General features: G+C 35.0%; 1 protein-coding gene and 1 non-coding gene across 2 annotated transcripts; both read left to right on the top strand.

Moving 5' to 3' along the window:
- The first annotated feature begins 8,715 nt into the window (after positions 1 to 8,715).
- TRNAS-GCU (transfer RNA serine (anticodon GCU)) lies at positions 8,716 to 8,797 on the top strand. Its single transcript has one exon. It is a non-coding gene; the product is annotated as a tRNA-Ser (tRNA).
- A 5,003-nt stretch (positions 8,798 to 13,800) lies between these two features.
- On the top strand, positions 13,801 to 15,213 carry LOC104096505 (mitochondrial uncoupling protein 5). Its single transcript, XM_009602886.4, has one exon. The coding sequence runs from the start codon at positions 14,072 to 14,074 to the stop codon at positions 15,038 to 15,040; it is 969 nt and encodes a 322-aa protein (XP_009601181.1). The 5' UTR covers positions 13,801 to 14,071; the 3' UTR covers positions 15,041 to 15,213.
- Positions 15,214 to 19,432: the final 4,219 nt, after the last annotated feature.

The raw sequence follows: 19,432 nt of genomic DNA, 5'->3' as shown, positions 1-19,432 counted from the left end.
GCTAAACAAGGTAACCATTAAGAATAAGTATCCACTTCCAATGATCGATGACTTGTTTGATCAGTTGCAGGGGGATAAATTCTTTTCAAAGATAGATTTGAGGTCGGGATACCACCAAGTCAGAGTTGGGGAGAAAGATATTCCGAAGACATCCTTCACGACCCGATATGGCCACTTCGAGTTCCTTGTCATGTCTTTTGGGTTGACGAATGCACCCGCTGTATTTATGGACTTGATGAATAGCCTATTCCGTCCATTTTTAGATCTTTCCGTGATAGTTTTTATTGATGATATTCTGGTTTATTCAAGTTCAGAGGATGAGCATGCGGACCACCTGCGAGCGGTACTTCAAACCCTCTGTGATCGTAAGTTGTATGCTAAGTTTTCTAAATGTGAGTTCTGGTTGAAGTCTGTAGTATTCTTGGGGCATATTGTATCCGATGAAGGTATTAAGGTAGACACTCAGAAGATTGAGGCTGTGAAATCTTGGCCGAGACCTACTACTCTGACAGAGGTTTGTAGCTTTCTAGGCTTAGTAGGCTACTACTGGAGGTTCATATAGGGTTTTTCTTCCCTTTTGGCACCATTGACGAAGTTGACGCAGAAATCAACTAAGTTTCAGTGGATAGAGGCTTGCGAGCGGAGTTTCCAAGAGCTTAAGAATAGGTTGACCTCAACGCCAGTTCTAACACTTCTACAGGGTCTAGAGAGTTATGCCGTATATTGTGATGCCTCATGTGTCAGGTTAGGATGTGTCCTGATGCAACATGGGAAGGTAATTACGTATGCTTCAAGGTAGTTAAGGAAGAATGAGAAGAATTATCCAACCCACGACCTCGAGTTAGCTGCGATTGTCCATGCACTTAAGATATGGCGACATTATTTATATGGTATTCATGTTGATGTATTTACAGATCATAAAAGCCTACAATATATCTTCAAGCAAAAAAGACTTGAATTTGCGACAGGGGCGATGGCTTGAGTTATAGAAAGATTACGATGTTAGCATTCTCTACCATCCAGGGAAAGTTAATGTTGTAGCAGATGCTTTAAGTCGCCGATCTATGGGTAGCTTAGCATATGTAGAGGTCGAGAAAAGAAAATTAACTAGAGAGATTCATCATTTGGCTTGTTTGGTGGTTCGGTTAGTAGATTCCGACAATGGTGGAGTTGTACTCCAAAACACTACAAAATCATCTCTCATAGCTGAAGTCAAGGAAAGGCGGTACGAGGACCCAGAGTTGGTCGAGTTGAGAGAGCGAGTTCCGCAGTAGAAGAAGTCGTTGTTAGAGCTCAAAGGAGATGGGGTTCTCAAATACAGGGATCGTCGGTGTGTTCCAGATATAGCAGGGCTACGAGACAGGATTATGTCAGAGACACATTATTCGTGGTACTCCATTCATCGTGGGTCGACGAAGATGTATCATGACATTAAGGATGTGTACTGGTGGAACGATATAAGGAAGAACATTGTTGAGTTTGCAGCCTAAAGTGCTAGTTGCCAGCAGGTGAAGGTAGAGCATCATAAGCCCGGAGAGCTAATGCAGACTATAAAGATCCCGACATGGAAATGAGAGGCGATAAACATGGACTTTGTCACGGGTTTACCTCGTTCTCATCGTAAGTTCGATTCTATATGGGTGATAGTCGATAAGCTCACAAAATCATCTCATTTCCCACCAGTCAGATCTACATATATATAGCAGAAGATTATGAAAAGTTATATATTAAGGAGATAGTACGGCTACACGGAGTACCAATATCTATTATATCTGACCGTGGGGCCCAGTTTACAGCATATTTTTGGAGGTCATTTCGGAGAGGTCTAGGGACTCAGGTGAATCTCAGCACAAATTTTCATCCCAAAGACTGATGGACAAGCCGAGCGCACAATTCAGACGCTCGAGGATATGTTACGAGCATGTGTGTTGGATTTTAAAAGAAGTTGGGATGAACATCTACCTCTTGTCGAATTTGCATATAATAACAGTTACCACTCCAGTATCTAGATGGCACCGTACGAGGCTTTATATGGGCGTGGGTGCATATATCCTATAGGGTGGTTTGATGTTGGAGAATCTGGGTTACATGGGCCAGACCTAGTTCAGCAAGCCGTAGAGAAAGTAAAGCTTATCCGGGAGCGACTGTTGACATCTCAGAGTCGTCAAAAGTCATAATCTGACGTGCGGTGACGAGACTTAGAGTTTGAGGTTAATGACTAGGTATTCTTAAAAGTATCCCTTATGAAAGGCGTGATGAGATTTGGCAAGAAAGTCAAGATTAGTCCATGGTATATTGGGCCTTATAGGACCATTCAGAGAGTGTGCCAAGTAGCTTATTAGAATTTCCCTTAGAACTGGAGTCAGTCCATCCGATTTTTCACGTATCTATGCTACGGAAGTGCATTGGTAATCCTACCAGAGTGGTGCCCACGAATGATGTACAAATTACGGAGGACTTGTCATACGAGGAAATTTCAGTTGCCATCCTAGACCGACAAATCCGCAAGCTACGAAATAAGGAGGTAGCCTCCGTGAAGGTTTTATGGAGAAGCACGAATATAGAAGAGATGACATGGGAAGCAGAGGAAGATATGAACTATAAATACCCCACCTATTTCAAACTGAAGATATGGCTCGAGATGGGATGTTACAACATAGCTCTATTCAGGCTAGTAGGTCATCAGGTAAGCTCTTATTTCCTGACTTTCAGTATTTATGATTTACGACTGTGTGAGGCAAAGTGTTGCTATTTATAGACATTGGCCATGTGTGGCATGCATAGTATGTTTTCTGGTTGCATGCAGGTTGGTTATAGTCTAGTGTACGGAGGAGACTCTGGCAAAAATTTTCCAAAGTGTCTAAGAGTAAACATTCGAGGAGGAATGTTCCCAATGGGGGAATGATGTTACACCCTATATTTTTGTACGTAAAGCAGCGTCGTGAGCAAACTAATGTTGGACCAAAAATGAGATCATCTTTGAAAATATATAAAGTAAGTTAATCATGTTACTTCGGAGGTTACAAATATTGAAGATCATGAACAACAAGTACAAAGAGGGTTGTAAGGTTCAGAAGCTAAAGGAATTGAAGAAAATAATGTTTCATCGAAAGTCGACAAGTTGGGAATGTTATAGCATGTACTTTTGGGGTGAGACCAGGGTGTTTAACATGATAAAGAGGTTATGTTAGTCGTATGATAGTCATGTGTTATGTTTTGAAGTTAAGCGAGTGGTGGAACAAAAGTTGATGAAAGTCATCACAAGTTACGTTCATAAGTTTTACTGAAACTTTGGGTCAAATGTAACTGTGATTTTCTCCTAATATACTTAGAGTTATGGGGTGTTACACCCATCAAATTAAATATCTATGAGTCTAGTTTCTAAATCATTAAACCGTTTGTTAATACGATATCGTAGTAGATATAGGCATTTTTGCGAGACTACGCAGACTGTCACCTACTTGCTTAAACGAGAATCCAAAAATGGGCCAGTTCGGGTCGTACAAAGAGGCCTTTTTAAAGGCCTATCCCCTTCATATATTATACTTATAATAGGAAAAAATAACCAGATATAATCTCTGCAAACATCCTCCCAAAAAATTGCCCACAAACCCCAATTGATTTTCTCTCCCTTTCAAGTTCTAATGGGAGGTAAAGCCTAGAGTTTGAAGAACCAAGATAAGAGCTGAGTTATCCAATAAATAAGGTAAGTTTACTGCTCTCTTTAATCCATTTTTTTCTGTTGTAGATGTATAGTAAGTCGTTCTATATTTGTAAAAACTCACGGGACGGTGATCGAAAGTCGTGAGTTCGAGTTATTCACTTGTAGCAGACTATTTTATGAATTGTTTTGTGTTGCTATTGGGATGCGTGTTTTACTACTATTTTGTGGAGTTTTGGAGGAGGAAGGGTATGGATAAACACCACATAAATGCAGGGTGGTGGGCTGGTTGCTCGTCGTAATATTTTTGGGTTGTTTGACACTACTACGATGATCGTTTTGTGTATGAAGAGATTAGGGTGTGTTGGGCTGTTTTGTAGTATTTTTTGGTGTATATAAGGATGAAAAATAATGTATATAGGTTGTTATTGTTGAGTTCTTATGTTGTTGGTGTTATCTTGAATTTGGAGGAAGTAAGGATTATATGGGAGATGCTGCCCGTTTTAATACAAAATAAGCTTGTAGTTCATTGTGCGATAGTTGTACCTTTCGTAACTTAATGATAGTATTATTATCGTTGTTGTAGATTAAGGTGAAAATAGGAAAGTTCACTTGGTGATTGGAAAGATTGTGATAAGGTATGTTAAGGCTAAGCCCTTCCTTCATTTTGGCATGATCTCGTAGCTACATGTGTCTGATAATGAGACATAAAGAGAAGTTCGTATTCATGAATTTATTCACATTATCCTAGTCTCATAAGTTACAGTATTCTCCCTTATCATGACTTTATATTCAATTGAGTATTGTCTTCTTCCAGTCAAGAGAGCAGAGGGTCTATATATATACAATATTACAGTATTTTCACCACCATCGAGCTATAATCGGTGGGCATGCCCATATTGGGCAATCTATGATCAGATGGTAAGTTATATATATATATATATATATATATATATATATATATATATATATATATATATATATATTCTATGGCCGAGCTCTTATGAGCGAGCCTAGGATGGCCGAGATACAGAGCCTAGTATGGTCGAGCGCCTATGAGCGAGCCTACTACGGCCGAGCAGTTACACGTAACGAGCCTTATAGGGCCGGGCATTTATTTTACTTACTATATTGAAGGAGTTGAGTCAGTATCAACAGGTAAGTATATCTCCAGATCATTTTTGACTCCTAGTTACTTTCAGTTATTATATTATTAGTTCAATTTCAGTTTTCAGTTATGTTATTTCCCTACATACTCGGTACATTATTTAGTACTGACGTCCCTTTTCTGGGGACGCTGCATTTCATGCATGCAGGTTCAGATAGACAGACGAGTAGACTTCCTCAGTAGGTATTCCCTGAGTTCAGCATGATCGGTAAGCTCCACATCCTTCAGAGTTATCATGTCTAGGGTTTCATGTACATCTTTTATATGTATGTATATATGTTATGGGTAGGTCGGGGCCCTGTTCCGATCACAATACATCCATCAGTAGAGGCTTATAGACATATCCTGTCAGTTAGTGCAGTATGTTGGGCTTGTAGGCCTGGTATGTATATTTTGGTGGTTTGTCACCTGTAGTAGTTATGACGGCCTTATCGACCCAGCTTTATATTGATGTTTAGTCTGCGATAGTTTCCATTCAGTTTTATATTTTATTTCACAAATTGTCTTGCAATGTGATCCCATGGACAAATTATGACATTATATGTTCATAGTCTCTTAGTCACAATTTGGTACGCTAGGTTAGGTGAGGCACCAGGTGCCGGGTCTCGCTCCCAGGTTCGGGGCGTGACAAAATTGATTCACTTATTTATAAATCATGTATAAATTAAAATGTACCATTTTACGGATAAATAACTTGGCGCCCACCGTGAGGCTTAAATAGTTATGTAATTGAATTAATCCCTGCATCTATTACTAACTTGTTGGATTCTTTGTTCTTAGCAAAAATCATTTAAAACGGCAGATAACGATGTCAACATCGCACACAATGTCGACGCCCAAGGAAATCAGCCTCATCATAAAGATTCCATCAGCGATACCCGCAACGAGGGGGTGAGGCCACGCCGGTTCACGATGGGAAGTATCCACGACATGTTCGAGAGGCGACTCTTGATGATGTTGAAGACGAACACGTTGTTGAAATAGTAAGGATCATGAGGGAACAACAAAATGACATGTTCGAGAGGCGACTCTTGATGATGTTGAAGACGAACACGTTGTTGAAATAGTAAGGATCATGAGGGAACAACAAAATGCCATTGTGGGCCATCTCTCGCGGCATGATCAGGTCATGACGGAATTAAGGCAGGCATTGTCGATAGCAACTCCCCGAGGGGCAAAGTCGGCTTTGACAGGGCCAGTGGGAAAGGTAGCGGATCCGGTAACAACAATGAGAATGATCCCTTTAAATCCGAGCTCATGTGGTTTATTAGAGAAATAAACGCCAAAATGGATAAAATTCCGGGCGCGCCATCAGTATTGAAAGGATCAAATTCAAAGAAGTACACCCAATTACCTTTCAAACTGAGTGCAGCACTAGAGTTGTTCTCGAAGCGGTTCAAAATGCCAGACATGCCGAAGTATGATGGGACTTCAGATCCTTAGGAGCATATCACCACCTATACAATGGCGGTAAAGATAAACGATTTGGCTCCGCACGAGATTGAGTCAATGTTATTGAAGAAATTCGAGGAGACCCGCACGAAGTGGACCCTAACATGGTATTCGCTCTTACCCGAGCATTCCATAGATTCCTTCAAGATGCTCGCAGATTCTTTTATTAAGGCCCATGCCGGAGCCAGAAAAGTACAGGCCCGAAAGACCAACATATTCAGAATTACAGAAGGAGAGTCCAAATTATTGCGGGAATTCGTGACACGATTCTAGAAAGAAAGGATGTTGCTCGCGGTTGTACCACACGAATAGGAAGCAGAAGCATTTACTAAAAGGTTGAATCTGAGAAGTTACGATGCTTCCCAGAAATTAAAAGAAAGTCTGCTCGAGTTCTAGGAAGCAACATGAGCGAATGTTCACAACCGGTATGAGTCAAAGATAAGAATTGAAGATGATCAGCTCGGCTTTCCGGCGTCAACCAAAGGTTGGGACCGGCAAAAGAATAAGGAAAAATTGAAGGATGATTTTGACACAGACCGACGGTCTTCAAGGGGTCGATTTTTGCCCTATGAGCGGGCTGAAGGACACAACAGAGGTTTTCGGTCGGCGAATAGATTCGCTAACGATAAGAGAACTAATTGAGGCCGGAATAATAGGTCATTGCAGGATAAGGAGACATCGGGGGCTTGAGATTCCTCCTATCCCAGGCTTTTCGAGTACAACTTTAACGATAATGTAGTGAACTAGTGTCGGCTATGAGGAACATCAAAGAGACACGGTTTCCAAAGCTAATGAGATTTGATCCCAGCCAAAGGGATCCTAATTTGTGGTAAAAATATCATGGAACCAACGGTCACCGGACATGGTACTGCCAGCATCTGCGCGAAGAGGTGGCGACATTGCTGAAAAACGACCATCTCAGAGAATTTTTAAGCGATCAGGCTAAAAACAACTACGGTCGTAATCGTGATAATACATAACCTTCGAAAGTAGGAAAATATCCCCCACGCTTGACGATCAACATGATTTTCGGAGGGGGGGGGGAGGGGGATTAATGGTGTGACATTTTCGATGGCAAAAAAAATGAAGATGTCAGTAACCCACAGTAAGAGACTCCGGAAAGTCGCTGAGGACAACATTACTTTCACGAAGGAAGGCGCAGATGGAATGCTGCTGCCACACAATGATACATTGGTAAACTCTTTAAATGTCTTAGATTATAAAATTAAACGTGTTTTGGTGGACCCCGGAAGTTCAGCCAATATAATCCAATGGAGAGTGTTGGAGCAAGCCAAGCTCACCGGAAGTATCATTCTGGCTACAAAACTCCTTATCGGGTTTAAACTAGCGAGCGTGACAATCCGAGGAGAGATCCTGCTGCTTACAAATGCCGAGGGGGTGATGAGAACGATCCTTTTTCGGTCCATTCTATTTACATTGTTTTTATTGCCCCTAGAAGCTCTGCTCCCGGGATCAAGATATATGCTGTTTTATCTCAATTTCAAGGTTCAGTCTTACATTTTTTTCTAATTTAGTTATCATTTTAGGATCAAATCGATTTACTTGTCTATAAACCACATATAAATTCAACTGTACCGTTTATGTTTCGAACAAAAGTTTATAACAACTCTGTAGCACACAGTATCAATTCTATATCATTCTCATTTCTCTTCCTTTTTAAAATTTCTCTCTAAAAATTTTAAGCTACAATTGAGGTCAGGTGAGACATTTACCAGATGTTTTCAAATGCTGAGAACAATTGGCAAAAGCAAGACAAGGCCCATGTATTATTCCCCTAGTTGGTGGAGTATCTATTCTAGGAACTTTCCATGGGTTTGAGGTTTGGAAGAAGAATACGCAACCATTGTTTCTGTTTATAGCCTCAATTGCGTAAAATAGTTTTACTTCATTCGTGCATGTAACATGAATTCATAGAACAAAAGTTATAAGCCTCCACGTTATTTATTGTGGGAGCTTGAAAAAATAAAAAGTTAGAAAATTTCAGTTTTCCAACAAATCTTTATTGAATTTAAGTTTGCTTGATGAAAATATTTTTTCACTGTTAACTTGTTTGGTCAAACTTCTAAGAAGCCTAACATGCTTATTTTGAAGAGTTAAAGATGTTTGATCAAAATTCTCCAAAAATAAAATATAAATGCCATTGAGTTGTAGAGCTTTTTTTTTCTGTTGTAATGAAGAAGCTGGAAAAAAAACTTCTCCTTAGAGGTAGAAATATAAGTTATTTTAATTTTTGCAGCATAAAAATCTAGTTTCAGAAAGAGGTATCGAAAACAAACTATTTTACAATACCTACAAAAGTGCTAGCCAAAAATACCCTTTCAAAAAAGACACCAAACACAAACTCGTTTAACAAAAACAGATTGCTAGACATTTTATTTACTTATAATATTTTTTAACACACAAAGATTAAGAAGTCACTTTGGCCGAGTGGTTAAGGCGTGTGCCTGCTAAGTACATGGGGTTTCCCCGCGAGAGTTCGAATCTCTCAGGCGACGATAGTTTTTTTTGCCTTTTTTTGTCCACTTTTTAACACCAATGGGCCCAGGAAACTCAGCTGCCATTCACCTTTTGCCACGTAAGAGAGAAAAAAAAAACAAAAGTGGGCCAAAGTGAATCAACACCTTCCCCTAATAAACCCAAAAGCCCAAACGCGGTGACTCGGTCGTGTCTTTCCAGCTTATTGGCGATTTCGTCAACATTTTGAAATTGATTTGTTTTAAGTATTTTTAAATTATTTTGTAGTATTTGAATAAAGTTAAAAAATATTTTTAAGTATTTGTTTTAAGTTAAAATGACAAAAATAAGTCAAAAACCAAAAATTAAAATTTCTAACATATTGACTTTTAGCTTAAAAGTCACTTACGAACAAGCTCGTCCAAACGTTCTCTTTGTTCCTTTTTATTACTATTCTCTATTGGGTGCCCCACAAGTGTGAACAACTCAGAAGTGGAGTCCAAGTCAAGCTCTCATGTTGTAGTTATTTGGCAAATTTCCTTTATTTGCCTTCAAAAAACAGTCTTTTTAGCTTTACACTATAGTGTAAGATTTGCGTACACACTGACCTTTTTAGCCCACTCTTGTAGATTACACTGGATTGTTGTTGTTCCTTTATTTGCACTATAGGTCAGAGGTAGAAGCCAAGCTTCGTGTTCGACTTGACTCAATAATTTTTGTTTAAACAATGTATTTGTATTAAGAAAATTATTAAAAATATATAAATACTAAATTTAGAATCTAATTATTAACGCTTGAAGTTGTTGATCTAAAATTCAAAATCTATAAGGTAAGAAATCGTAGGAACGCTTCTACAATATGACAGTCTTGATTCACTTGAGGAGTAGATTGGATCTATATTAGTGCATCACACAATATTATAAATATCACAATATTATAAATATTTCGTATTTTATATACAATTCGTTACGCTAATAAGTTAACAAACTGATTTTAACTAAGTGGACTTGAGTTAAGAGTACGACAATTACATTTTTATATAGGATATAAGGTGTTAAATTAGTTTAATTTATATATTTCTTATCAAATAAGAAAGTGGTAAATACTTAATAAAATTTGTTAAAACGTACTACATCTGTTATGACCATACAAAAAACCTGAATTTTTCATAACATTTTGTGTATTAATAAACATCGGATATCATTAAATTTTATTCTTAACACGTAACGTACTAAAACTCAAAACTTAGGAATGAATAGAAAATGAATAATGCCTTTATTATAGTCTTTTTTTTCTTTCTCTTTTGGGGGTAAAAGAATCATGGAGTAGGTATTACGCATGTAAAATAAGCCACAAACTGCAGATGCTAGCTTTCTCCCATTTTCCATAAACAGTTGACCGCACAATTGGATGGCCCGAGAGACCAAATTGGGGCATCAAATGCCAAGTTGACCCGTTGGCATTAGTTGGGTTTGAAGATGAGTACATCCTATTTATGAACGAATTTTTTCTTTCCTATATACTATTTGAAACTTTATTACCAAAAATATTGTTTAGTTAATTACCTAACCTAAACAAATTTTATCTATAAAATATATACATTCCACCTTAAAAGACTCCAAATCCATTATTAGTGTCTTCAATCAAGGGATTTAGTTGCACCCTTTTTCTTTTTTTTTCTCCTCTTCTCTTTCCTTATTTTTCTTCCGTCTTAATATATGGTAATCAATTAAATGCATACACACATATTACTGCAACAATGCTAGTGATGACAACGGCGAATGTTATCTTCCTGGTAAAGCGACTATTGCCCCATTGTCCCTCAACAGACATGCCCCCAATAGCCATTTTTTTTCTTAGCTACTTGAAGAGATCGAAAATAATGTTTTATAGAGTTTAATTATATTTCTTATAGTCTAAAGAGTGAGTAGCTTCACATATATATGAACACAAATTTATCCACTAAAGTAAGATGTTGCTAATTAATGAACCAGTTAAAAGTATCTTGACATTTTAAACATTGTTAAAAATGAAAGCGATGAAGGAATTTCTGGTGAATTTTAGCTATGTGCATTTCCTCTTCTGTTCGCTTCCTCTCCTTCATTATACTATAGCTTATATTTAATTAGTATCCAGTGCTCTTGATCATGCTTAATAATTTACTAACTTATCTACAACTTTCATACATTATTTCTACATAGTTAAATACAACTACAATATCATACAACTTAAATATAATTTTTATACAAATTTTATACAATATATCTTTTGTATATTTTGTATCTGATTTATACATAGTAAAAATAAATTTCATACAATTAATTATATATTCTACAACTTTCATACATTATTTCTACCCAGTTATATACAACTACAATATCATACAACTTAAATATAAATTTTATACAAATTTTATACAATATTGTTCAACTTTCATACAATATCTAAATAAAAAAATATATAACCAACAGAATACAATTTATCTACAATTTTACTACACTTTACTACAATTTCATAAGTATAATGCATGTCATGTCTTCCTATTCTTCTTCTTCTTCCTCCTCCTCTTCTTCTTCTTCTTCTTCTTCGAATTTCAATCTGAAATTCAGCCAAAATCAAGTCTAATCTTCACCAAAACACCCTCAAAATTGAGATATAAATTTCAAACAATATTCCCAATTGATTGCAACAACACCCAATCCAAATAAATAATGGCTTTTAAAAACTCAAATTCGAATTCAAAGCTTCAAAGCTTTTTAATGGCTGTCAATGGTGGAGAGTCAAACACCTTCAAAAATTATTGATTGACAATTTCAATTTGAACACCAATTGTGCAACATTACTGAAATTTGAACACCAATTGTGCAACACCTTCAGCTCTACATTACTGGAATTTCAATAAGCATGGAATTGATGCTCTCTTTCCCTTTGATCTACATTACTCGAATTAGGGATTGGGAGATAGAGAGACGTAGAGAGAGAGAGAGAGAGAGAGAGAGAGAGAGAGAGAGAGAGAGCGCATGAGGGAGAGAGAATAAGGATGCGAAATAATTTATTCCTAATATAAATAGATACTTATTTAATTTCTAAAGTGTATATAATTGGTAAATTTGTATATAGGATGTAATTAAATTGAAACTTGAGTAGGGAGGGTAATAAAGTTTCAAATAGTGTATAGGAATGTAAAAATCTCATTTATCAATGTTATATATTTGGCAAAAAATAATAATTTTTATATTTAAAAAAATTACTTTTAAATATTTTATTTTTACTCTTAACGAGATGATTTACAACTCGACAAATAATTATGGCTTATTTTAAACTATAAATTTACAATTTCTTTTTTAAAACTCTATGTTTAATCAAACTGCATCACATAAAATGTGACGGAGGAAGTATATGCCACGTTTTTTTATTGCACGGTTTTAAAGTGCGGGGTAAAACTTTAGGGTCCTTTAATTTATTCTCAACCTATACATACGCGCCATGAATTTTCTACAGAAAAAAATGTCATATGATCCATTAATTACACTGTGCGGAATTTCAACTTTTTGATAGCATAATTCCTTCGCGTAACGAATAAGAATTTTTCTCTTTTCTGTCTAACGCTTCTTCCTAAAATAGAGTAACTATTTGTCATATTGTAGCAAAAATGACTTTAAATTTATCGAAATGGACACATATAGTTCATATATGCACTTGACTTAGCTAGCTAAAGATCGGAAAAAAATTAAAAAGGAAAAGATCTTCTAGGAATTACGTGCAAATAAAGGAATTCCTAGAGTTGGAAAGCTACGTACAAATTAGTATGGAGCAATATTTTCCAAACTACTGCTTTCAAAACTAATATGTACAAAATCAAATTCAAACATGCACGTTATTTTCTGAAACTAAACCTAAAATCAATTTCTTAGACAAAATACAATTGTTGCACTACTTAGAGTTCATGTTATTTTTTTACCATTGCTATTACGAAGGATTAATAGTATTCTCACTTACTCTTCACTCGAACTTTAAATCTAAATTAAAAATAATTGTTTTAATCATTAGAGCGAGTGTCACTCGTCCATGTTAAGCAAGATAAAGAAAACAATCAAATAATTAATAACATAATGTGGCGTTTCATTGACTTTTTCTTACAAACCACATGGGAATTTTGAGAAAATATAGTTATTAGATATCCAAAGTTGTTAAAAACCAGATTGACTTACTGTTCTATATTTCCTACCATACTTACTTCAAAAGCTCCCTAAAATTAGGATCTACACTGAGATCTAGAGAGCATAATCATCTCCAAAAGACTTTCTTACCATCACTTTTAAAATTTTATTGTTGTACTAAACGTGTGTTGGTAAATAGCAGAAAAAGAATTATTTTTAACCAAATTTGAATCGTACATCTAATAGCCTTTTTCGCCAAACTTTAGTTTTTTATTTGGGCCAAAAGTATCTTTTTTTTAAAATTTAAAGTGTTTGTCAAAATTTTAAAAAGAAAAAAGTATTTTCGATAGGAGTAGAGACAATTTTTGGGAAGCAAAAAAAATCTTCTCCCCAAAAGTACTTTTGTAAAAATATATACTTAAAGTATTTTTTAAATACTTGATCAAATACTAATTGATGTTCAAAATAATTTTTAAATTAATTAGCCAAATTTACTCACCAAAAATATTTTTTTAAATAAATACTTTTGAGAAAAATAATTTTTAAATTAAATTAATTTTAAAAATTTGACCAAACAAATTATAAATGATGCAAAATAAAACATCATAGCCAGCTGTATTTTGAGTTTTTGACTACTTTCCTAAGTTTCTTTCAACTTCATTAATAGTACTCCCTTTTTTGTTCTCTGTTGTAGTATAGCACCACCACGTGGAAATTTCCAATAAATAAATTACCATGTCACAATTTTTGGCAATTTAATAATTTTGGTAAACATGTTTTAGTAAAGAGAAAAATAAAGAGAAAGAGAACCCGCGTATGCTTTCCCCAAAACCCTATTTCCACTTCATTTCCTTTCTTTTCCCCTTCCCCTATAAATTCCTTTCTTCTACCTCTTTCTCAACTCACCAATTCATTCTTTACTGCTTATGTCTCAGAGACCCAACGTTCCACACTTCGCATCTTTAGCTTTTGGTCTTCATTCCCATCTCCTGGTTTCCAGTGAGATGAGCTCTAATTCCAACTGGTCCTCTTGATTTGATCCATTCTAATATCAGTTTTTTTTAGAGTTCAAACAAATTCTTAAATTCTTTTTAGTTCTTATATTTCATTCAATTGAAATACTAAAATTTTCGATCTCGGTTTGATTTCTGAAATATGGGTGTTAAAGGATTTGTTGAAGGAGGCATTGCTTCTATTATTGCTGGGTGTAGTACTCACCCACTTGATTTAATTAAAGTCCGAATGCAACTTCAGGGTGAAACCCCAGCTCCGGCGCCGGCTGTTCAAAATCTCCGGCCTGCACTTGCCTTTCACAGTGGTACCCACGCTACGACTCATATTCATGTTCCGGCGCCGCCACCTCCGCCGCGCGTGGGGCCTGTTGCTGTGGGTGTAAAGATCATACAGCAAGAAGGCGTTGCTGCTCTGTTCTCCGGCGTGTCGGCGACTGTTCTCCGGCAGACACTTTATTCTACGACCCGGATGGGGTTGTACGATATGTTGAAGCAGAAATGGACCGATCCGGATACTAACAACATGCCTTTGTCGAGGAAGATCGTCGCCGGACTTATCGCCGGAGGTATTGGAGCCGCCGTCGGAAACCCGGCCGACGTTGCCATGGTCCGCATGCAAGCTGACGGCCGGCTCCCGTTAGCTCAGCGGCGCAACTACAAAAGCGTCGTTGATGCTATAACGCAAATGAGCAAGAGCGAGGGTATTACTAGCCTGTGGCGCGGCTCATCTCTTACGGTGAACCGCGCTATGCTCGTTACAGCATCACAGCTGGCATCGTACGATCAGTTTAAAGAGACGATCTTAGAGAAGGGGCTGATGAATGACGGGCTTGGGACCCACGTGACGGCGAGCTTCGCCGCCGGGTTCGTGGCGGCGGTAGCGTCGAATCCGGTCGACGTGATTAAAACACGTGTCATGAATATGAAGGTGGAGCCCGGTACGGTCCCACCTTATAGTGGGGCCCTTGATTGTGCTATGAAAACTATCAAAGCTGAGGGACCCATGGCTCTTTACAAGGGTTTCATCCCTACAATCTCAAGGCAAGGACCATTCACTATTGTGCTCTTTGTTACACTGGAACAGGTCCGGAAATTACTCAAGGATTACTGATGATGACGAAGAAAAATATTATTACTAAAATGTTTCATTTAATTAATGTTCTAAATTTTAAATTAGCTCCTTAAGTTTAGGAGAGAAGTAATACTAAGTCTATGGTCAGATGTTGTGTTCTTACTATTATATTACTTATATATATAAAATAAAAAAAATCTCGTTTGATTGAATTATTCTTGATTATGCAACTGTTGATTGAAGACAAGTATTGTAGTTTCTAATTTTCTGGTGTTTTTTTGCTTGAAGTAGAATTTTTGTGAAAAAAGAGAGCACGAAATGGAATTTAATTGAGCCTAACAAGTATAGATAAAATTATCGCCAGAAAATCGGATTTAGTTGATTTATATGATGGTTTGAAGTTTTAGATGAAAATATAAACATATACGTAATACTTAATTAGCTAGAGATATTGAGTGTTAAAACAATTTAGAAGGGAATTATTTGCTCAAAATGGTTTGTGCATACTATGTGCATTGGTCATTATTCTTAAATTTAAACAGAGACGGATATATTAAGCGATTTTTTTAAATATAAATATAGAGTTTAAATAGAGGCAGATTCAGGTTTTAAGTTTATGATATTTTTTGCTTAATAACATCATAAAATTGGTTTTTCAAAATTAAATAGAGGCATTTGTTAATAAAATTTATAATTTTTACTTGAAGATTTTTGAAAATTTAAAAAACTTCAAAAGACTATTTTTCAAAATTTTCAGTCAAATCACTCACAAAATTTTAAAAATAATCCAAACTAAAATTTATGTCCAAACACAACTCTAAATTTTAAATATCATTTATTTGGAAAAAAAATTCACAATTTTTTCGAATTTTACAATTCTTATGTCCAAAAGCCTACTAAATTTCTTAATAGAACTATAGACCAAAGAGCATATTTGTATAATACGTGCTAAAAGCGTAGTACAAGTCAATTGTATAAAATGTGCAAATCACATAAACCAAATTTAAACACCAGAAAAAACTTTTGACCAATTCTATAGCATCTCACTTGACAAAGTCGATCCTTTATTATGTGTAAACCACATCTGTATTCCATGCTTTTTTCTTAACAAATTTCAGTCAATTACATCCCAAATTTTGGTATAATCATCCGGTATTTGATATCTATTGAATCAACTAATTCAAATTGGTGTGGTATATAACTCATTAAAGGGGACACATTCTTTACCAATAATTTTGTTTTTACATGCTCAAACACGTAAATATCTTATCTCATTCGTCCTACCACATTCTTTGATGATCGGCAGAACTTATAAAATTATTGTTAGATGAAAAAATTATAAGACTATGTCTTTCTAATGTAATGCTTCTAGACATTTTAAAACTTAAAAATGATTTTATTAAATATGTGGCTCCATTGGTAATATAAAAGCAATGTCTTAAACAATTAAATGATTTATTTAAGTACAAAGAACAAGTACTCACTCCGGTCCATAATAAGTGACTAATTTATTTTTTTATTTTGGTCCAAAATAAGTATCCATTTATATAATCAAGAAAAATTCAATTTATTTTTCCAAAATTACTCATAGTACGTATCCCTAAAAAATTATTTACTCCTCACATTTGAGAAGAGAAGTAAGTGCTAGTGTGCTATTATAACTATACTGCAATATTTAATTAAGGGTAATTTAGTCATATTAATTATTTTTATTTAAAATTTAGTATTTTCTTAATGGATGTGCCCAAAGCAAATTCGTCACTTATTATGCACCGGAGGGATTAACACTGTGTTACGTATGTGGGAACAATATATCATGCGCACTTTCAAAGGACAACAAAAACAATGTCAAAATGGCTCTTGGCCGCCAAAAAATTTATATTAAACTCTCTTTATTTTCACACGCTTTAGAACAGCTTGACCTAAGAAATTTTGAAAAAGTCGTGGTCATACTTGTAAAAGTCAAAAAGTGTTGAACGCCATTTCACTAAATGTTTTTTCAAATTTACATATCAAAAGATATCAAACATTACATAATGTTATGTCACGAATAATTTTTATTAGTTAGAAAATACAAAAAAAAAAAAAGAATTCCTACAAGATCGTTTCAATGCATTTATTCTAGTAACCAAAAGCTGTGGTCTCTTTGATAAAATGAAAAGGTTATTTCTAGTTATGACTTTTGTTCTTTTTAATTTTAAATACAACTTTCAGGTTTTGCATAGAGGCTATTATTGTTCCTTATAGTAAGAGAATAGTCAAACCTAATTAATTATGTTAGAAAAAAGCTCCCTGCATTGTTAGACTAACTTGAATCTAGAAAATAAGCTATCTTCGCTACAGCATGCCCGTTATAATAGCTTGTTTGGCCAAATTTCAAATATTAATTTATTTTGAGAATTATTTTTTCTTAAAAATATTTTTTTTCAAAAGCACTTTTGGTGATAAACAATTTGTGTTTGACTAATCAATTTGAAAATCACTTTTGAGTAAGAATTAGTGTTTGGTCAAGCTTTTAAAAAGTGATTCTAAGTGTATTTTTCTCAAACGTGCTTTTCAAAAAAATATTTTTTGGGAGAAGCTATTTTTTCTGTTTTTCCAAAACTGCTTCTGATTCTACACAAAATTACTTTTTTTTTCCTCCAAAAGTTTGGCCAAACACTTCAACTTTGAGAAAAAAACTTTTTTTTGAAGAAAAGATATTTTAGGCTTTGGAGAAGCTTGGCCTAACAGGCTAATAGTCTCACCCCATCAAGAGTTCGATAAGATGTATGTGATATTTTTATTCCTTTTTAGAGGTTTCATATTTGAATTCTGTCAATAAAATTTGTATTCTTACAACCATTGCTTCTAAAAGTTATGGAGTTAAATCTGTGTTCTCACAACCATTGCTTTCACTCTCTCTTCTTCTCACATCTTCTACATATGCTTCAAGGGGTCTAGTATTTTCTGCTTCTCCCCCTGTGTCATATGGTTGCAATGTAAGAAAATTGAAGAGTAGAAGTTCACCATTGAAGGCCATTCAAAGCCTTGCTTTCGAAAATATGATGTTTTGAGTTTGTTAATTGTTTGAATTGAGTGTTGTTCCAATTGGTTGAAAATATCAAAAGGAGTTCAAAATTTAAATTTGAAGTGATTTGGAGTAGATTTGAGTAAGATTTGAGCTAAATTTCAGAAAAGACGCAAGGAAGAAGACGTGGTCTGTTTTTTATATAATTATGTATAATCTTGTATAATAGTGTATATGACTGTATAAACACATCTTATACACCTTTATACAAGCGTCTGTAGACGAACTTCTTCCACGATTTTCAGTTGTAATTATTGTTCAAAACCCGTCCAAATCTCCATTAAATGACTTCAAATTTTATATACAACCTCTTTATATTATTTATAACAAGTCTAAATAACACCCACTCCAAATTTCTCACAAAATCAAATTCGAAACTTAAACCCACATATTTAAGCTTATTAAAAATCTAATTCTCACCACCCAAATGGATTTGGTTTGTTGAACTAATATTTGAGTCACAATTACTTAATCGAAAATTAACTTAAAAACTTGATCAATCTTTTTTAAAAATTAAATAGTAATTTTGAGAACCTATTGGAGTTTGATGTTAAATCTTAGCCTATTATTTTTGAACTAGTTGGTTGTAAATTGAAATATGAATTACAAAATTGAAAAGTAGGGAACTCAATTGTTCTTATGTAAAATTTTCTACTGCCCTTGATATCATCCGATTTTTTACCCAAATATATTTTTCTTCTTTCTGTCGCTAACCAAATAATTCAATCCAATTAAAAAATGGGTTCTAAGTGTGCTAGGCACATGCATATAGGCCCTAAAGAATGTACTTTTTCAATGTGGCTTTTGTTTTGAAGACTTTTTTCTAAAATAAAAAACCTTTTCAAATTTTTGGAAATTCTTTTTACTTGTTTTTTACACAAACGCCAGGTAAATTCTAGGGCAAGTTAGCCGATCGGCCAAAAATAATTATATTTGTTATCCAAATATATATTAGAATATACAATGATTATGTATAAAAAGTATATTTTGTTATATATTAATATAAAAAAAATATATTTTAACAGTTATTATTTATGGGAGAGACTATACAGTATAGCTAGGATACAATTTGCTAGCTCTTAATTTTGGAGTGGTTGTACAATATAATTGGGGATACATTATGCCGACTCTTATTTTTTGAACCAGCTATACAATGTAGTTAGGGAAGAAATTCTTTCAACAAAGATGTGAATTAGGAATAACTGGTCGACGAAAATGAATCGCAGACTGAACTTTGATATATCCCAGAACCAAAAAGTTTTGTTACCACGAGATATATTGGCAATTGCTGATCATTTAATTGGGCTGAAATTTAAAATGCGTGCACTTGACGTATGATGAAAAATAAATGTACTCGTTTT

The sequence above is a fragment of the Nicotiana tomentosiformis genome, chromosome 5, assembly GCF_000390325.3.
Source record: "Nicotiana tomentosiformis chromosome 5, ASM39032v3, whole genome shotgun sequence".
In the NCBI taxonomy this organism is placed as follows: domain Eukaryota; kingdom Viridiplantae; phylum Streptophyta; class Magnoliopsida; order Solanales; family Solanaceae; genus Nicotiana; species Nicotiana tomentosiformis.
Note: the sequence above shows the minus strand (reverse complement) of the source record. Positions and strands in the feature narration are given on the sequence as shown.

Coding starts and splice junctions, on each gene's coding strand:
- LOC104096505 (XM_009602886.4), top strand. CDS start 14,072: ATGGGTGTTAAAGGATTTGTTGAAGGAGGCATTGCTTCTATTATTGCT.